The 18,572-nt window shown below is 53.0% G+C and overlaps 6 protein-coding genes across 6 annotated transcripts; 1 reads left to right on the top strand and 5 right to left on the bottom strand.

Annotated features, from left to right (window-relative positions):
• Nucleotides 1-298: 298 nt before the first annotated feature.
• Nucleotides 299-1,866, bottom strand: KRP23_10378 (uncharacterized protein; the record flags this gene model as incomplete). Its single annotated transcript, XM_067880821.1, has 2 exons — nt 299-311; nt 1,265-1,866. 2 exons carry the CDS (start codon nt 1,864-1,866, stop codon nt 299-301), a joined length of 615 nt encoding a protein of 204 aa, XP_067742210.1.
• Nucleotides 1,867-7,956: 6,090 nt separating this feature from the next.
• On the bottom strand, nt 7,957-11,603 carry KRP23_10379 (uncharacterized protein; the record flags this gene model as incomplete). The annotated part of the gene is made up of 3 exons (XM_067880822.1): nt 7,957-8,069; nt 10,720-10,883; nt 11,023-11,603. The coding sequence occupies 3 exons, from the start codon at nt 11,601-11,603 to the stop codon at nt 7,957-7,959; spliced, it is 858 nt and encodes a 285-aa protein (XP_067742211.1).
• A 413-nt stretch (nt 11,604-12,016) lies between these two features.
• KRP23_10380 (uncharacterized protein) lies at nt 12,017-13,264 on the bottom strand (the record flags this gene model as incomplete). Its single annotated transcript, XM_067880823.1, has 1 exon — nt 12,017-13,264. One exon carries the CDS (start codon nt 13,262-13,264, stop codon nt 12,017-12,019), a length of 1,248 nt encoding a protein of 415 aa, XP_067742212.1.
• Nucleotides 13,265-14,301: 1,037 nt separating this feature from the next.
• Nucleotides 14,302-14,739, top strand: KRP23_10381 (Ubiquitin-60S ribosomal protein L40; the record flags this gene model as incomplete). Its single annotated transcript, XM_067880824.1, has 4 exons — nt 14,302-14,319; nt 14,393-14,440; nt 14,507-14,589; nt 14,655-14,739. 4 exons carry the CDS (start codon nt 14,302-14,304, stop codon nt 14,737-14,739), a joined length of 234 nt encoding a protein of 77 aa, XP_067742213.1.
• A 199-nt stretch (nt 14,740-14,938) lies between these two features.
• KRP23_10382 (Ubiquitin carboxyl-terminal hydrolase 2) lies at nt 14,939-15,951 on the bottom strand (the record flags this gene model as incomplete). The annotated part of the gene is made up of 2 exons (XM_067880825.1): nt 14,939-15,861; nt 15,921-15,951. The coding sequence occupies 2 exons, from the start codon at nt 15,949-15,951 to the stop codon at nt 14,939-14,941; spliced, it is 954 nt and encodes a 317-aa protein (XP_067742214.1).
• A 451-nt stretch (nt 15,952-16,402) lies between these two features.
• KRP23_10383 (uncharacterized protein) lies at nt 16,403-17,767 on the bottom strand (the record flags this gene model as incomplete). The annotated part of the gene is made up of 1 exon (XM_067880826.1): nt 16,403-17,767. The coding sequence occupies one exon, from the start codon at nt 17,765-17,767 to the stop codon at nt 16,403-16,405; it is 1,365 nt and encodes a 454-aa protein (XP_067742215.1).
• Between the last annotated feature and the right edge of the window lie 805 nt (nt 17,768-18,572).

Raw genomic sequence — 18,572 nt, forward strand, 5'->3', positions numbered from 1 at the left:
GACCACGGACTCTGTCTCGGAATCAGGATACACGATGGTGTGGTCATCCAGGTTACCCCAAGACGGAGGCACTTCCCCGCGGCGCAGCTTGCGATCCAGGCGCTCGTCTGCCATCTTGTAATACGTCGTTGGCACATACCTGGCCCATGGGGTCAAATCAAGACGACGCCAGTACATCATGCTGACCAACATCTTGACCAGTTGCGGTTGCCTAAAGAACCCATGTGCTGGCTTGTCTTGGTCAAGACGCCTCATTGCCGTTTCATACTTGATTCCAGCCAGGATAATCTGCCGGACGTCAGGACGCACTTCTTTCCAGATGACACGCCCAGGAAGCATCTTGCATGCAGCCTCCTTGGAAATGGTGGTTTTCTCACCGGCCTTGCGCACTGAGTCGCGGCCTGGGTGATGAGTCGATGGTCGCCTCTGGACTTTGGGAGACTTGGTCTTCTTGAGTGACTTTGGAGTAGGCGACTTCTGCGAAGACTTGTCACCAGAATGCGGCTTGGACTCCTGAATGCCAGATGGACTGGTTAAGTCCAGAATGACAGGATTCGAAATCGGAGGCTTGGGAACTGGAACAGCCAGACGAGATGCAGGAAACGTTGGAATTGGAGCCTTGCGTTGATCCATAGCCGTGATGTTGACGACGGTGTCCCAAGCAGACGGAGGAACGCAGCCATTCACGCAGTGCAGAAACAAGTCGTGCAGCCGATCCCAGTTGCCGGAGACGTCAGCGTGCTTCTGCATGAAGGCGGACAGCGTCCAAGGATCCATGGTACTGTCGTCCAGGCGCTTCTTCAGGATGCCAACTTGAGTCTCTGCGTCGTTGACACGGGCCTTCAACTCGGACTTCTCAGCCTCAAGCGCGTCGATTTGGTCTTGGTATCGAGACTTCAACGCCTGGACTTCGTCTTGGTCAGAGGCCTTGATTTCGTTGGCCTTAGCAAGTGCAGAAGTCACCTCTTGGTGCCAGTGTGCGCAGACGAATTTCCATTCACGACGAAGGTCACCATTGATGCGCTTGAACTCCAGAGCGTCTTTAATCGCGGCTTCCTGACCACGCTCAATCTGCGCCCGAAGTCGACGGTGTTCACCCAGAACAAGACGCAAATACATCGAAGTGCGGAAGACACGCGAGGCGAGTTGATCCGGAGGGAAGTGAGTCAGGATCGAGGCGAATTCACGCCGCGTGCCAATGTCGTCCAGACTGGAGGTCAAGGCATCCAGCCGGAGCGGATCTTGTCGCGCTTGCAGGAGGTACTGACGGGCATTCATGTCAAACAGACGCTCGAATTCAGAATTGTCGTCCGCGTTCATCTCTTCGAAGCCAATCAATGCTGTAGTGCCGCCATATCCGTTCATCGTGAAGCCGCCGCCGCGCGTGTCGTCCACCGTGGCTGGAACCCCCACCAAGTATGTCTTGGTGCCGGTGTCTGGCAGGGAAGGCAAGGTCCAGCGCGCCGAAGAATCAGGAGGCGCAAAAGTCTCGGGCCGAACGGTTTGCTGTGACAGGACGCCCTTGTAAAACAGCGCGTCAACATCTTCCATCCGCACGTAGCGTGGCCGCGAGAAGGAAGGCAACACGACACCCTCGCCCATCGGGATGGGGCTGACGCCACCACCACCACCAGTGTCTTTGCTCTCGTCGGGGGCGTTCTCGGCGCTGTCGCTACCATCAGGCTGACGCAGGATGATGGCCTGCGACTCGCCGCTTGAAGGCTGGCTTGAGTCTTCTGGGAGGCGCTTCTCGACGTCGCCGGCGTCTGGAGGAGAAGCAGAATCCGGAGGAGGCTGTGTGCTGTCGCCGCTGGCCGCTGGCGTCGAGGAAGGCGCTGGGGCCGGAGTGTTGCTGGTCTCCGCCATGTTTACAAGTTGAGAAATCGCGATATGACCGCGTATTGCGCGTGAATGCTGTGGTATCCGGGAGGAGAACATTGAAGATGGATCGTGACCGACCGTTGGAGAGACAGGGTACGGCAATGCGCTGAATTCTGGCAGACGGCAGAGTGCAACGGCAGCGTTTGATTCGATTTCTTGGGTTGGCTCCCGTTTGAATGTCCTGGCCATGATTCGCCAGCTCGGGGATATTTCCTCTCTGATGGATCTGGACCAGGAGGGGCGGTTGACACGAAGTGTTCCTGGTGTTTCTGTGACGCACCGCCGTCGCGACTCTGGTCTAAAATTTCGAGCATGGATATTATTGGATGAAATGGAGGATGTGACTCGGCTGTACCCGTGCGACACGGGTGACGTATGGAGTGCGACTGATTTATGGAAAGATCTTACGCCTAACCACAGATGGGCCCAACTGGCTGGAAGTGTGTATCCTGGATGTGTACAAATCCACGATTGCAAACCCGCATTATGTCCAGCCCCCGGACTTTCCCTTACGATGAGTGCCTAAAGCCTGGCGGAAAGTGCAGTTGAGAACGTATCTCAGATTGTACCTCATCTTGCTGTGGTTCAGAGCGACTACTAAAGATACTGAACCAAGATCATCCACTACCAACACCCAAGTCGTGCGCTGGAAGCCCAAAGAGTCTGGATGTCAAGTACATCCTGAATCCTGAATCCTGACTCCAAAATCCTGACTCCAGAATACCAGACTCTTGACGGTTGACCACTGACTATTTGACTTCGAAGACAGTGGTACGTCACCAAGTGAAACGCAATTGAACTACCGCCAACGAACCCAACAGAACTGTCGAGTCGACACTTTTGAAGCTACGAAGACAATGTACCCAGACCATACTGAAGCAAAGACAATTTGACCCAAGACATAGTGAAATCAAGATAAATCACCCAGAGCCGAGATCTAGAAAGAATTGATAGCTTAAGGCTTACAGCCAACAACAGAGTTTGTTTTACCCCGTACTGCGCAAGTGAATTCGGCCAAGCCTGCCGACGGAAATCCGGAGGACCCGAGACTACGACCGCAATACAACAAGGGGCGCTGCGACCATTAAGGACGGGTCGTCTGTGGCATCTCCACCTCATAACATCAAGTCCTGACCAGAGGCGCTCCGGCACCCTGGGTTGACCCACCTATTTCATATCCTAGTTGGGTCGCTAGCGTGCTGGTGTTTGCCCATTTCATATTCCCTTGCTATTCGAGGTGACTGACTAGCAGTTGTCCCCCGAAGTGATAGTTTAACTGCTGTGTGTATCGACTGACTATAGTATTTGATAGTTTCTCTCTTAACTGAGAGTGGTGCGCGTTTTATACGAGTGTTCAGACTGACTAGGTGTCTGAATTGTAAGACTCGAGTGAGCCTAGCGAGTGACCCACCGTCCAAGGGTCGAAAAGAATAAGTGACGGCTATTTGTATTGTATATAACTCTGTATTTGTTGGCTATTGGTGTTTGGGGTGCATCCTGGGTAAAGGTGCATCCTGAATTTCCGATACTCTGGGTGTGAAATCCAGACTACACTCTGCCTTTCTGTCGTTGAGAGTGCATCCCGAAGTGGACGTACGCTCGGCACAACTTCAAGGCCACAAGCTCGGTGAAGTGCCGTTTCGTCAAAGACAAACGAGCCGACAGGGATTCCGCAAGGTACCCACGCCACCAAGAACCCAAGGTTTCGCTTTGCGGTGAGATCTTGGATACTTGTTGACTCCTACAAGTCTTCCCCCTTCAATCCTGGAGGAGGAATTCCTGGAGCGCGCTATACGAACCCCCCTGGGCGGTAAAGGTTTCATCGACCTCGCCACACTGCCGGCTAATGCCCAGGGCAACACCGGCGTCCTGGTGTTTGTCTGCCGCTTGAGCAAGATGGTACACCTTGCTCCGGTGGCTGACTCCGTCACCGGGGAACAGACTGCAAGGCTGTTCCTGGATGGCGTCTTCCGCTATCATGGCCTCCCTGAGACTATTATCTCTGACCGTGACCCAAGGTTCACGTCTGCGTTTTGGAAAACGCTGTTCCACTTGCTTGGAACACACTGCTCATGTCCACGGCCGACCGCCCGCAAACAGACGGCCAGACGGAGCGCGTCAATCGCGTCCTCGAAGACACTCTACGCAGTGTCTGTGCCGAATCTCCCGGCACATGGTCGGCCAGTTTGCCGATGGTTGAGTTTGCACTCAACAACGCGGTACACGCGTCCACGGGGTTCTCTCCGTTCTACCTCAACGGGCTCCAGAACCCCCTGGTGCCACTCACTCTCCGTGGTGACACCGTGGCTTCGGTCGTAAGTGGGGGAGAGGCTCGGAAAGCTCTATCCTCCCAGGTGTCAGAAGTGACACCGGCTTCCCTAAAGAAGCAGTTGTCGACTTTTGTCGACAACAGGCTTAATGTGATAAGCCGGGTGCGCGACACAATGGCCGCCGCCCAAGATAAACAAAAGGAGTACTCTGACCGACATGGAAGAGGAACTTAAACGTGTTCAAAGTGGACGAGTTAGTACTAGGAACCTACCACTAAACTCGGTCAGTTCCGTGCTCAGCAATAAGCTGAAGCACAGGTTTATCGGACCCTTTGAGGTTCTGAGCAGGCATGGTTCCGCCTACACGATCGACTTGCCTAAGTCGATGACAACCCACCCGACGTTTTATGTGGGTCGTCTGAAGCGCTACCACGACACTCAGGCTTCTGATCCCCCGCAGGAAGCGAAAGGGGATTATGAGGTGGCGAGATCACCACCTCGAACCGAGCGCTCGCCTCCCGCTGTGGCGACCGCCACGCGGAAGCCGGCACAGGGGACTGGTCGTAGGCGTAAGCCTGCGGCCTCGAAGACGCCCCGCCGTACGGGTAGGAGCCGTAGTACGGCTGGGAGTACGCATAGGACTGCGTCTCCCGATAGCCCGGATAGCTCGGCCGGTTCTGGAGCTCAGAACGGAGGTGAGCCACCTCGTCGCGAAGACAGTCGACGTCGTACGACGACACACGACGATCGACCCGGGAGTGGAGATCCCCACACTCCTGACTCAATCGGTCCACGTCCCCACGAAGGAGGGAAAGAGACCCCGGCTTGCCCGACTGAGCGGCAGCCTGCCCACCAGGGCCGAGACCCAACGCGATCTCCAGAGTGTACACTTGACCACGGAGATCGTGGATCTCCTGCTGCTGAAGCAGCACGGACTGATCGAGAGATCGCGCCGACGATCTCGGAGCCTCACGCCGTGGCGGAGCCTCGTACGCATAGTCGAGCAAGGCCTCCACCGGCCCTCCTCGATCGTAATGGGGAAACCCACTACCACGTGGAGCGCGTGCTCCGTGAGCGGCGCCGCCAAAGGAAGCGCCAGCTCTTGGTGAAGTGGCGAGGGTATCCCTCGTCACAGAACTCATGGGAGCCGATCGAGCGGCTCCAGGCTGACTGCCCGAAGGCTGTCGCGATCTGGGAACAGAAGCAGCGACAGCTTCGTAAGTAGTCTGCGGCTTCTTAGCCGACGGACGGGGTACGGTGGCAGACGCATGAACACCGTACCCGCGCTCATTTCGAGCGCCGGACTGAGCTCTACGCTTAAGTCCTTCCATCTTGGAGTACAGCATCCGCTTACTCACGAGGTGGGCAAACCGAATCCGGAGGTCGCGCTGATCGAGGATTCGATGCAGCAAGCGATCCTCCTTGAGCTCATCGAGCTCCTGCGCGGAATGCCCACGCAGGCCAACCCACCGCCAGAACAGGTCCTCTTGGGCCACGGTGTAAGTGTTCTCGGGTTGGACCCAAGGGTAACCCCACACCGGGTGGAGACCACCCCTGTTCTCACCCTTCTTGCGAATGATGGTGAACTTCTTGAGCGGCATCCGATGCGGAGCCAGGAGAACGCACCAAGCGGCCTCAATATCCTCGGTGAACAAGTCCACCTTTTGAATCAAGTCGCGCTCGTACGCGCCTCGGGAGGTGGGGCCTCCAATGCGGCCACGAGGGGCGACGAGCCTCTCAAGGAACAACGGAGAACCCGTGTTCTCATCGGGCGGGAAGTAGCCCTGGTGTGCTTGGGCTCCCTCTCTCCCGAAGCACCCCCGCCAGGAGTTGGCTGCGGCGCAGGAGGCGGGAGGCACTGGCGCGTCCGGGCCTCCTGGAGGCGTTCCTGCTGCTCGTCGAGCGCATTAGCGACCTCCTCCGGGACATGTACCTGTCCCTCTTCATCCTCCGAGTTTGACTCCGAGGAGTCAAACAGGGACTTGATAACATCAAGCCCTCTAGTCCGGCCCTTGGGAGGGGACCGAGAAGCGATTCGCTTCTTCGACCCGGCCTCTTTGGCCTTGGCATCACGGGCTCGCTGGAGACCCTCGCCGAGCGTCAAGCGCTTGGCTGGCGACGCTGCCTTAGCGTCGCCGTCCTTCTGGCCACCCGCGGTGCTGTCATTCGTGGACACAGTGTCCGCAGGAGACTTGGAAACGTTGTCCCCATCTCCATTCAGGTCCCCATGGACCGAGGACACGTCCTCAGACTCGCCTTTGTGACTTGCCACCTTCGTCGTGTGAGACTGCTCCAGGAGAGGAGCAGTGCTCAAGGTCGCTCGGCGACCCAGGACTTCGGTCCCGATGTACAAACCGAGGGTTTGGACGGTCGTCCGGTGGTACATCGGGCGAACCACGGCGTCACGAGCGCGTGTTCGCAGACGCGGATACGGATGCGTCGCCAGGCGAATTAATCGCCTGGGAAGCCGCATCAACGGCTTCCCCCAACGCGGAGGCCTTGCCGCGAGGCTTGGCCGATTTAGACTTCAGGGCTTAGTCCTGGACGCTTTCGCGTCGCGAGGTGTCTTCCTCTGAGGCATCGTGCCAGGCCGACGTGGAGGCCAGGGAGCACGTTTGGGAATGCCCCAGTGCTCCGGGAGAGCGGAGAGCGCGAGCGGAAACGCTCGGCCTCTTGTCGATGGTTATCGACCGAGCGAGGAAGTAAGAGAAACTTCCCGCTCGCCCCGATTGGTCGATAAGTTCGAGTCTAAGTGGGGGAGGATGTTACGGGGTTACCTGAAGAGTGCCCGTCATTCTTCCGAGTTGGGTACATGGTGTACCCAACATCACTGACACGTGGTGGTGGCTCACAGCCACCCATACATAAAACATATAGGATAAACTATAGTTGACTTAGGAATTGTATTGCAAGACGATCTCTAGGTAACTAACTATAAATATATCAGTCTATAAACTACGTTGTCTAAGTCAACCGTTCCCCAAGATCGGGAACTAGTGAACCGCCGTTCACTTGGAGTTTGTATACTCCTAACACTTCCTCAAGCGCAAGGTGCTGTGTGACTCCCGTCATATATAAAGACAACCCCAATATAGAACAACTCGGTCCTGATACAAGATCCGAAATTATAAAGTCGATTTCACGAAAATAATATAACCTCGAGTTTATATATAGGCAATATATTAGCGTACGTACCAGAAAGATTAAAGAGATTGAATATTCAAGCTACCAAGTGGGGTAGCAGCTACCGCGTCAAAGTGAGGGGTAGGACTGGTAAGATGGTTATATGTTAGTAATATGTCACGCCCAATCAATCAAAGACTGGTTGCGAAGGAGTACAATGTCCATTGATACTCTTAAGAAGTATATGTCGCCAGACTACATTTGCGAAGTAGGAGGACAACCGAAGACGAGGCACTTGCTTGCAAGAGAGTAAAACTCAAAGTGATTCATTCAAAGCTCATGCCTGCAATGCATGCCTTCAATACGTGCCGTGCACAAGGAGGAAAGCATCAGCCTAAAAACCCTTTTGAAGGCTGACCCAAGTACCATTTTTACAATGGTAATCATATGGAATCTCACCTATATGAGGGAATTGAGCCATCTGTTTTCTATGGCAAGCTAGAGAACGTTCTTTCTACTCAAGTGAGTTCGTTCAAGGTAAATATTGCTCTCGGATACGAACTTGAAAGTAATGTCGATGTAGCTATTGTTAAGGTCATTGGATATCCAGTTTTATATGGACGAGTATTGGAGGACCTGCCTATTCCACGACAATTTATATCACAAGCACTGAAACTGTTCATCAGCACGCCAAGTCCTTGTGCGCACACGCCAAGATGACGATGGACACTACAATCGACGCACCGCCACCACCAATCTGCAGGTAATACTGCACAGCAGACAGCCGCACTTTTGCTAAATTCGAGCCAATCACAACACGCATATATCATATTTTCAACCAATCAGAGTTTCATATCAACTACGGTGCCTTGTCAGAATCGAATCAACCAACAATTTCGCATCACATCCTCCCCACCCGCTGCCGTGCTTTCGGCACCATGCCCCGCCTCGTTTGGAAAACGCTCACCAACGCACTCCCCCGCTCCGACGCCGACATTCTCCTCGAGACGCTCAAGAAGTTTACTGTGGCAAAGAGCGACGTCGGCAACAGCTGCATCTGCAGCGATGCCACGCCGCACTCCATGCGCCCGCAGCTCCTGCGCTGTGACTGCACCGCATGCGCGACTGCCTCGCCCGCACTCAGATGCCCCTGGCGCGGTCGTGTTCGAGCATGCCAACTTCTGGATGTTGTGGCTATAGACGAGCTCAACACGCACGTGACGGCTGCGCGCGGGACCGTTCCACCCCGCCTGACGTTTCTGATGAAGGATGTTGCTCGCGACTGGGCCAAGCAAGGGCGACGCCCAGCTCGGATTTGGCACTCGCTCATCCAGCGCTTCGGGCTGGACGATTCAACGGCGCCTGCGCTCAGCGTGGTGCAACGCTTCCTGCACCATTATGTTGCCACCCAACTCGGCGGCAGCGACGTCATGGCGGCTATCCGAATGAAAGTTAGCAACTTTGGCTTTACTGGGCATGAAGAGGAGACAACACCCTTCACGTTTACGTGGCGAACCGACTCCGAAGGTAGACCCGTCGTCGGAAATGGCAGCGAAGCCAAGCCATTCGTCGTGGGCATCAGCACGAAAAAGCTCCTGCGGCAAGCGGACCGCGATCCTAGCAGTTTCGTGCTCCATATTGACGCCACCTACAAGCTGACCCAGGTCGGCTACCCGGTCGTCGTTGTGGGCGTGTCCGATCGCGCGCGCCGCTTCCACCTTCTCGCTATTTTTATAGTGTCGCAACAGAAGGAGCCCCAGTTCACTGAGGTGCTGTCTTTGCTCGCTCAGATCTTCCTCACTGTGACTGGGAAGCCACTGCGCGTGCGGTGGGCAATGGGCGACGCTGATGCTGCGCAATGGAACGCGCTGCAGGACGTTTGTGGTGGGGACGACACGTTCCGCTTCCTGATGTGTTTTTTTCACGTGGCGAAGAAGATCTACGAGAAGACGCGCGTCCTAGACGCTGGTGTTGCAGCAATGGTACTACGTCATCTGCATGAACTGCATTTTGCTCGAAGTGAAGCTGAGTTTCGACAGCAACTCGAAGAGGTTCAGGAGGAGTGGCTCAAATTACCTGAACTAACGAGCTTCGTCAGCTACTTCAACACCGTGTGGCTGAACGAGAGGACGTGGAGGTGGCAGTGCTACCACACGCCGAGTGGCTTCGCTGCCACAAACAACCCTGTCGAGACGTACAACGCCTCGATCAAGCGTGACGTCACGCTACGCCGGAAACTGAAGGTTGGCGCTCTTCTTGATCGACTCTTGATGCTAGAGCAGCTCAACGCACCAATGCCGGTAATATTGCTACTCGAATCAAGCACTAGAGCTTTAGAGGGAGCAGCGGTGCCTGACGTAATGCTTAGGACATACGATGGTGAGGCCGATACGGATGATCCATTCACAGTCAGCTCAACGCACCAATGCCACTAATATCACCGGCAGCTCCTGGAATAAGGGCAACACCAGGTGTCGCTGCCCCTTGGGTAATTCCAGTTTTTTTTATGTATGTGAGTCGATAATCGTTTTTATCGAGATATAGCGTTTGTGCGTAATCGTAGGTGAGGAAACCGCTTGCATCCAGCGTGAGATAGAATGCAGGGTTTAGATCGGTGGGGGATAGCTAAAAATCCGTGTATGTTTGTTTTGTCTCAAGCTATATAGATAAAGCTATTTTCAATCATGAGTACGATTCCAGATTTCGGAGCTTCACTCCCGAAAAAGTTCAAATCAGCATCCATGGGTGATATCCCTGCGCTTGATATCAAATCGCTATTTAGAATGGTTGTGTTGGGTCCATCGTTCATATATATATACTTCCTCAATAGGCTTGTTCTTGTATTTTCCAAAAGTAAGTTCGAACGACATGGTCTGTTAGTGGTATCTATATACATACCCCTTTAATTTTTTTGAGAAAAAAAATAATAAATGTAAAACTATCGGCATAATGTTCTACTTCAAGTATTTTTTTTTTATTATTCTTGTGACAGCCAAGGTATCAAAAAAACGTTGCGTCTACTAACGTGAAAAACTTCACTTGAATTAATGAGGGGGGGGGGGGGGGGTTAATGAGGTCCTCTATTCGTGTTTAACTAGAAACTATAGAGCCCTGAAAGTCGCTGGGGGCGTCGAAGCCCAATATCTCTGTGGGACTTTAACCCAATGTTGATGTATCGAGGCCGAGGTGAACGGCAGATGAACTTTACGGAAGCAGGAGGGTCACCAAGGTCTCCCGCCACGGTGGATCACGATAATCGTGCAACACGAAGGCTCCACCAAGTCCTCCGCGTTTTGGTGGGCAGACTTGAACACTTGAGGGTCACCACGTCCTCAGTGGTTTGGTACTGGATCAGAATCGCTACGGGGCACCAGGTCCGTTGCGATGTGGTGGGAAATCTTGATCACGGGAGGGGTCACCATGCCCTCCGTGCCTTGGTACTTACTTGAATTAATGATTCGCACGGTTTGCTCTACGTCGAGCTCTAGCTCTTTCAGCACGGTGCCATTCGGCATGAGCAGTCCATGTACCGCGTTTCCTGAATTGTTGTCCGCATCCTTGCTCTGGGCAAACGAAATCAACTTCTTCTTCCGACGAGGATCCGGATTCCTGGTCCAACACAGCGTCCAAATCTTCACAATTAACAGTGAAGCCAGGAAGAATGGTACCACCATCAAGATCTCTCCACGCGCTATTGCCAACGCGTCGAACAAGACAATTTCCTCGGGCGCATCGCTTGTATTCGCACATGATTTTGTTCTTTGGATCAATGAGCCATCCCAATTGCACACCGTGAGGGAAGTACTCGTGCCGCATCTTGTGATCGAGAGCACCAAGCTTGGAATGTGAACCAGTGAGAGTGTCGATTTCCACCACGAACGTCGGAGCAAAAGGTTCTCCACCACGAGTCCATCGTTGAGCTTCGGTCAGCTGCCTTGCATCATCTCGAGGCACATACGCCACATCGGGGACCCGAAGCGTTGTGCCATCCAGCACGTATTCATCTAGCGCATTTGTCACTCTTCCACCATGGCCACTCCACGCAGCCCAATTCAGCAGTGCCTTGCAGATGCATGGTCCGATTACGCTGCGCCCAAACACCACCATCCGAAATGGAATAAATCGGCCTTCGTCGACGAAGAAACCAGGCTGCTCGCCAAGTATTGGATGGACCAACGGACCGAACTTCTTCACGTGCTGGTTTAGCTGCTCGAGGGACACACCAGCGTAGTCCTTGACACGGCACAGAGTCTTCTTCGACTCTAGGTCACGCACCAGTCGCGCAAGCACGTCTTCGTGGTCTTTCTTCTCGCCGTTTGCTGCGGTCATGGTTGCCGATGCTGTTCTTCCTCGCACTGGCAGAAGCAAACAAGAAAGACCTTGCCCAGTGTGGTCCACGCTACGAATGAATTGACTTCAAATTGAATTGGTACTTCCACTAAAAAAATGATCAATTCAAATTTGATTCATCAGTGACGGTTCCGAGAACTAGTTCCATACCCAGGAACCGATAGGTAACCGCGGCATAATCCGACGCATAATCATGTCGGCAGACCTCCGATCCTCCACGTTGCTGTTTAAATGGCCCGGAAAGTCGGAAAGTGGGCAATTCGCGCTCCACTGGAGGCCAAGTTGCCCGACATTTGACTTTCCGAGCCAAACAAACAGCAGCCAAAATAATATTTGGGCAGTGTCACGATGCACTCATCACCTAGCCCTAATGGATATTCGCGCGCTCTTTCTTATCGTGCTCTCGCTTCTCCATCCGTGAGACCCGAACGAACGTATTGTAGTTCCAGCTCCAGGTCCTCATATTCACATCGTAGCTCACGTTTTCCCGATTCGAGCTCGCCATTTAGACGCAGCAGTTCCGATACACGAGCTTGAATTGTCTCCAGCTGGCGCAGTAGGTCTTCATTAAGCGTTTTCGCTTCACGAAGTTCTGTTTGCAGCCGGGTTTCCTTCTCCCTGGGCCCTGACGCCTTTGTCGCCGCCTCAAGCTGACCCATGAGTAAGCGCTCACGAGTTTCCAGCGCGTCTACCCGGCTCTTTAGCCGGCCAACCTCGCTTTGATTGCCACGTTGCTGCTTAAGCTCAAGTAGCGGTAGTTGAGTCTGCTTGTCTTCCAAATCTTTCTCCAGTTGCTTTCGGCGCTGCTGTTCGACCAATATCTCGTCTTCCAATGAATCTAAACGCTTCCGGAAAGCCTCCCACTTCGTGTTTCGCGCGGTCCAGTCACGCTCTTTCACTTGCCCGATCGCATTCTCGAGAATTTGGACTTTATCGCTTGACTTTTCACGAACTGTAGATAGCTCCTGGGCCTTTTTCTCCATCTCCAGCTCAAGTCGCTGATTTTTCAGGAGTGTTTGTTGTTGCGTCTCCGTTACTAGGTCGTACTGCACAAGGAATTGCTGGTAGGTCGTCTTGATCTGCATCAATTGATGCTGGAGCTCGCCTACAATTGCGTGATCTTCTGAGGAAGCCATCAAATCACGAAGTCGTTCCTCCTGCTGCTCTAGCTGCCCCACCTCGTTAATTCTCTCGTACAACAGCGCGTTCTCATTTCGAAGCTCATTGTCATCTCCAGAACGTCCTCTGAGCGGTGGCAACTGCACTAACTCGTCAGAATCGACTACAGCCTTTCGATCAGCTACTTCAAGCGTCTTCACGCGCTCCGTTTGCGCCTGTAGCTCGTTCTCAAGTTGATCTATCCGGTCGTGGGGGATATCTGAATCGCAACCGGTTTCCCCACTTGTATTTCCTGCACCACTTCTTGCACTCTTTTCGGCTTGAAGAACCATGAGACTATGCTGTGTCTTGGTTAATCGTGCTGGTAGTTCATACATCGCTAAGTACTTGGCATGCATTTCTGCGTAACTTTCACCCAGTGCGTTGTACTTCTTCAGCACGCCAGTCATTGCACGTTGTTGCTGATCAGCAAATTCACGAAGCACGCTCTTCTCCAGAGTTTTTTCCATGCGGTCAATCATCTCGTCGGCACCCTGCTTCCACGTCTCTAGGTACAAGACTCGATACTTATGAATCTGTTCCGAGTCGTGCAACTCGCCCAGACTGGATATTGGCTGGGTTCCAGCTCGTGGGTGGGGTTTCCTTACGCAGTGAGTGATCGCTCCCTAACAGCCATTCATAGCCAAAGAATGATGCACGATTTTATCATTGCTGTTCCAGCATTCCACCGCCGTCTCAACATTGTACATTCATTTAATGAATGCATTTGTGTTGGAGAATGCAATCCAACAAGGACCAATGCAATTGTTGCACCATGCATAATTAATTATGCGCTGTGAGGACGCTGAAACCACAGGCTCGAATGGCTATACCTGCTCTAAGAGTTCACACTGACCCAAGTTCCGCAATTGAAATGCCCCGCTTCGACGACAGGTTACCATTCGTTCCCGGGGGTGGACTGGTAGTCTGTCGACCGCTACATAGTGATTCGCACTCGCTATTGTAATGAAACACGATCATTTACATACCCTAGATTCGCGTTCGAGAAGACTGCAAGGCGGAGAAAGAAGATGTTTTGAAGCAGACAGCGATCACCAGTACTTTCAGCGGATTTTAGTGTCAAATTCACCAATGCCCGAGAGTACGACAAGTCTGACATCCAGAGGCGATACGTGAATGTCGGCTATTGTTTGATGAACTTTCGTGTTCACAAAGTGTAGGAAAGTGTAATGCACTTGCGAGGGGGTGCTGCTCAGTCCATACATTGGTAAGGTCTGTCCGTGCAGCTCTCTCAAGTCTAACTGCACGCGTTGTCCTGCAGCCTGCACGCACTTCAACATTGTTCTCATGAACGCAGCATCCGCAGAGGTGACAAGATGCCCTTCGGGGAATAATGGGTTAAGTGTCAAATTTTACTATCAGATGAAATATAAGTGGGCCAATTATCACCAATTGTTTTTACTTTCACGAATTTCCCAATTCGAATTTCCGCGAAGAACTTTGCGGAACCACAGCCACTTTTGCCTCGAAACACTCAGCCGCCAAGTTAGAAGCCAAGATGCAGATCCAGATCAAGGTACCCACGCCCCCACGCCGCGATCACAGGGGCTGGAAGGGTACTAATAAGTGTGTTTATTGCGCTGGTGTAGACGCTCACTGGCCGGAAGCAGACGTTCAACTTTGAGCCGGACAACACGGTACGATGCGATATTCTGGCGCTTCGGACGGTGTGATACTGACGTTGTTTCTCCTTCCGTGAACAGATCCTGCATGTGAAGCAGGCCCTGCAGGAGAAAGAAGGTATCCAGGTGGACCAGATTCGTCTCATCTACAGTGGCAAGCAGCTGTACGTGGAGTTAGTCTTGAAACGATGAGCTAGACACGGATGTTGATGGCCTTGCTGCTCTACAGAGCCGATGACAAAACGTTGCAGGACTACAACGTGGCTGCGGGCGGCACCATCCATATGGTGCTGCAGCTGCGTGGCGGGTGCTAGACGAGATCGAGCGGTTTGAGGAGTCGGCAGGAGGAGGTCAAGATGCAGTTAGAGTAACACGCCCAAGATCTCTCCCGGTTGCGCTGATTCGGGTAATAGGCAGCATTATAAGCTGCTGATAAACACGCCAAACTCCCATGCATCTCCATCGATGGATGTCTGTCCGTTGATTTTGTCTGTCTTGTCTCTTTTCTCTTCCTTACTGCGCGTTCGTAGGCTTCGTGGTATTCGCAGCAGCGGCTTTGCGGGCGTCGAGCTGCTGCTTGGTCAGCGGTTCCAACTGCTTCTTCTCCGCCAGCGTCTTGAGCAGCTGAACAATGAACGGGATGTAGTTGTGCTTGCGACGCCTGTTCTCCAGCGCCCAGTCATTTCGCTTCTGCTGCTCTGCGGCCAGGTCCGCCTGGATCTGCGCGGCCAGCTCTTCACTACCACCAGCTTCAATGAGTGCTCCAAGCTGCTCTTCGAACGCTTGTATCCGGTTGCGTACGAGCGCCAGAAGATTGAAGCGGATCTCCGAGGCCGCGTACTTCTCGATCCTCTTCTGGATAACGGGGCACGCCACCTGCAGCCACGCTTCACGGTTGTCTCCTTCTGGAACGCCCCCCAGACAGATCGGTCCATCTCGCAGGCCATCCAGCTCGTAGACCTTGCCGTTCACAGGCACGTAGGCCACGAAATGGTACACGTCATCGTCTTCCGTGGCTGCTTTTCTCTCCTCCACGACGAACGGCTCGGCCCTGGCGAAAGAATTGTGGGCGAGGCGGATTTTGTCGCTGTTGGAGATAGCGAGGCCCTTGAACTCGGACGGGAAGTCGCTCGTGAAGGCCTTGAACTCGGTCAGCGTCTCGCCCAGCTCGAGGCCCTGGCAGTTAAGCAGGATGGACAGGATGGCCTGCGTAGCGCAGGCGTTGCTGATCACCTGCTTGGCAAAGAACAGTCCGTCCTCCTCTGAGGCGAAGACCGGGGGATCGGCCTCCTCCCCGTGTTTGGCCTCGTACTTGAAGAGAAACACGAGGCCGTAGACTGGCGACAGGGCGGCGAACTGCTGCTCGTCCAGCGAGTAGAGCTCCTCCACCTGGACGCCCTGGACGCCGATGTCCTCGATGAGAGCGGTGAACACACCTACAGTGGAGGATGGGGTTAGCGTGGCCGGTGGATTGGGGGGGCAACAAGAGACGCACCGGGGTCGGACTCGATGGTACACCACGACATTTTTGTGTTTCCGGTCAAAAAGATCACTGAAGCAGGTTCGTAACGGTGGATTCGAACAATAACTGAAATATTGACGTTGAAGTCATGATATTCTTTGTGGTGCAGTTTTCCCGACCAACACCGTTGTTATTGAGTCTGGGGTTTGACGTTTAACGCTGTTGCGTCTCATTTGCGCCATTCAGATTGAGATTGCGGCTGTGCTGCCTATTCTCGAGATATGGCCCTGGTCACGAAAAACGTCACTCAATCTATCCAGGGATAACGAATGTAGCCTTCGACCGACAAACGTTTCGCTAAACCGCATGTTGAAAACACAGGACAAATGCTTGCTGAATAGAAATCGATTATAATGTTTTTCCTCAAGTCAGTCTAGACTGCGAAGTTCAGATGCATTGGACTGCTGAAGCTTGTTCGAATCCTAATTACCGTTCGATGGCGAGACTGCGGGTCTCTATTCCTCGACGAGCTCGGTCACCTTTTCACACTTCATTGATGCCTTCATCTGCGCTTCCTTGTTTTCGAGGCGTGCGTCCCGGCCGAATCTGTCGTCAACCACGTTCATTATCGAGCCTCCCAAACCATTCCCGTCGGTGCCAGTACCTCCGCTGCCTGTCGGCAGTCCATTTTCGAGAATGTCCAAGGCATCCATTGGAGATTCAGCGAGTTCAGTCACCGTGCCGACAATGAGGTCGATCACATCGCCAATTTCATCGAATTCGAATCTAAGGACCACTTTGGCCAGCCGGAAGGCGACAAGCACCAACAAAACTGTCCAGCTCCAGCAAATACGTGCTACTCGCCTGGCGTACGATTCGGTGACAATTGCCTGCGCAATGTACTGCTTGATGTAAGGTGCTGCAGTGTGAATTTCGTCGAACAACTTGTTGTCATGTTTTTTGTTGTCGACCACAAACTCGTTCCAATCCGGTGGGTTATCGGATCGATTCACAGTCCGCTCCAGGTCACTCATTTTCGCGTCGTTCGAGGAGAAACGACCTTCGTTCGCAATCGTGTTGATGCAGCGCAAGATTGCGTTGACTCGCAAGTTGACTTTGGAGGCAACCCGTTGTTGCCAGTCTGCTTTTTTGCGAGCGTCTTCACCTCGACTGCACATTCGCCCGTTCTTGGCAATCGCGTCGCCTAGTCTGTAAGCGTCTTCGGCCCCCCAGCTGAAGATCGCGCCTGTGTACCGTTTCCGGAGTTCCTGAAACTTGCTTTCATGTGCCTTGTCAATTGCCTCCTTGGACTGTTGAAGTATGCCGACCACCAACTTTTGCTTTTCGATCGACTGCAACTTGAATAGCTTCTCCACATCCCGCACATCAGTCAGTGTGCGTGCAAGTGTGTGCATCGTCATGCCGTTGGTCGCTTCCTTCACCTTCTTCATCTCCTCATTGGTAAACCCTTTCCGACCCAGCCAGTAATGAAATTCATCGAGGGTGAGTACTGGCGGCGCTTTGCCGTACCGCCACGCATTCTTGACAGCAGTGACTGGCATCCAGAGCACCGACAAAATACCGGCAACGATCGCGAAAATGCCCATGACGATGTATTTGGCAAGCTGCAACACGAGGGCAATTGGTAAGCAGATAATGCCCATTATCGTGGTGAACAGCGTCGGGTCCGGCGGGGGTGGGCACACACGACGATCATCCGTCCAATATGGAGCCCAGTCGTTGTTAAAGGTAACTGAAATCTCTGTGGCGAGTTTGCCGTCGCGCCCCTTTACGTTGTAGAACGTGTACGTCTTCAGTGGCGACCCTGGGTCGTTTTCACCAACAGCAACCGCAACATCGACAGGAGTCACGATACTCATCTCTCGATCGCTGCGGGTGTTGTAGGCGAGTTTCGCGTGGCGTCTGCTCAGTAAACCACGAAATGAAAACTGAAGGTTGAAGCGTGACATGAAATGAGTGGGGCCAAGCGCACTTGTATCGGAGTATGCGTCCAGACTTAATAACACTTGGCTGAGCTGAGTTTCCTGGAACGTTTCCAAACTCACCTGAGGTGAAGTTGATTCTACATGAACAGTATTTTGGGGGCGGACGCTGAAACATCGAGCTCTGTCGCAGGAAACTACTGCGAAGTAACCAAGTACTTGGTGCGTTTCATTGCTACAATTACACTTACTTCTTTCCTACAAAGACCCCAACACTAGATCCACCAAAAATCAAACCGCGAAAGGTTTCAAGAAAATATAATATGGGATCGCAGACCTGCGTAATTTACCAATTTCTTTGAGTCGCAATGTGTTTAGTTCAGGAAGTGGGGATTTACCGTACAGCGGGTGGATTAATCAAACGCCACCCAAAAATTACTAATGAGTTTGGATGAGTAGATCGCAAAATGGAAGCAAAGGTAATTGGAGCTACGAAAACGCATCAAGTTTTTTTTTTTTTGGGGGGGGGTTAATGAGGTCCTCTGTTCGTGTTTACCTAGAGACTATAGAGCCCCCAAAAAGCGCATCAAGTTCTTGGTGCTTGCGAGGTGAGTTTCTTGCGAAAGAGCGCGATATAAAAGGAGGTATACCCTCTTTGAGCTCGCTCCCAAAATACAGTTCACACATCGTTGGAGCGCACCGCTCGAATTAACCATTAAGATGAACGTTCAAATTTTGCGAA

Source organism: Phytophthora ramorum, assembly GCF_020800215.1.
Source record: "Phytophthora ramorum isolate Pr-102 chromosome Unknown Phyram_PR-102_s0009, whole genome shotgun sequence".
Classification (NCBI taxonomy): domain Eukaryota; phylum Oomycota; class Peronosporomycetes; order Peronosporales; family Peronosporaceae; genus Phytophthora; species Phytophthora ramorum.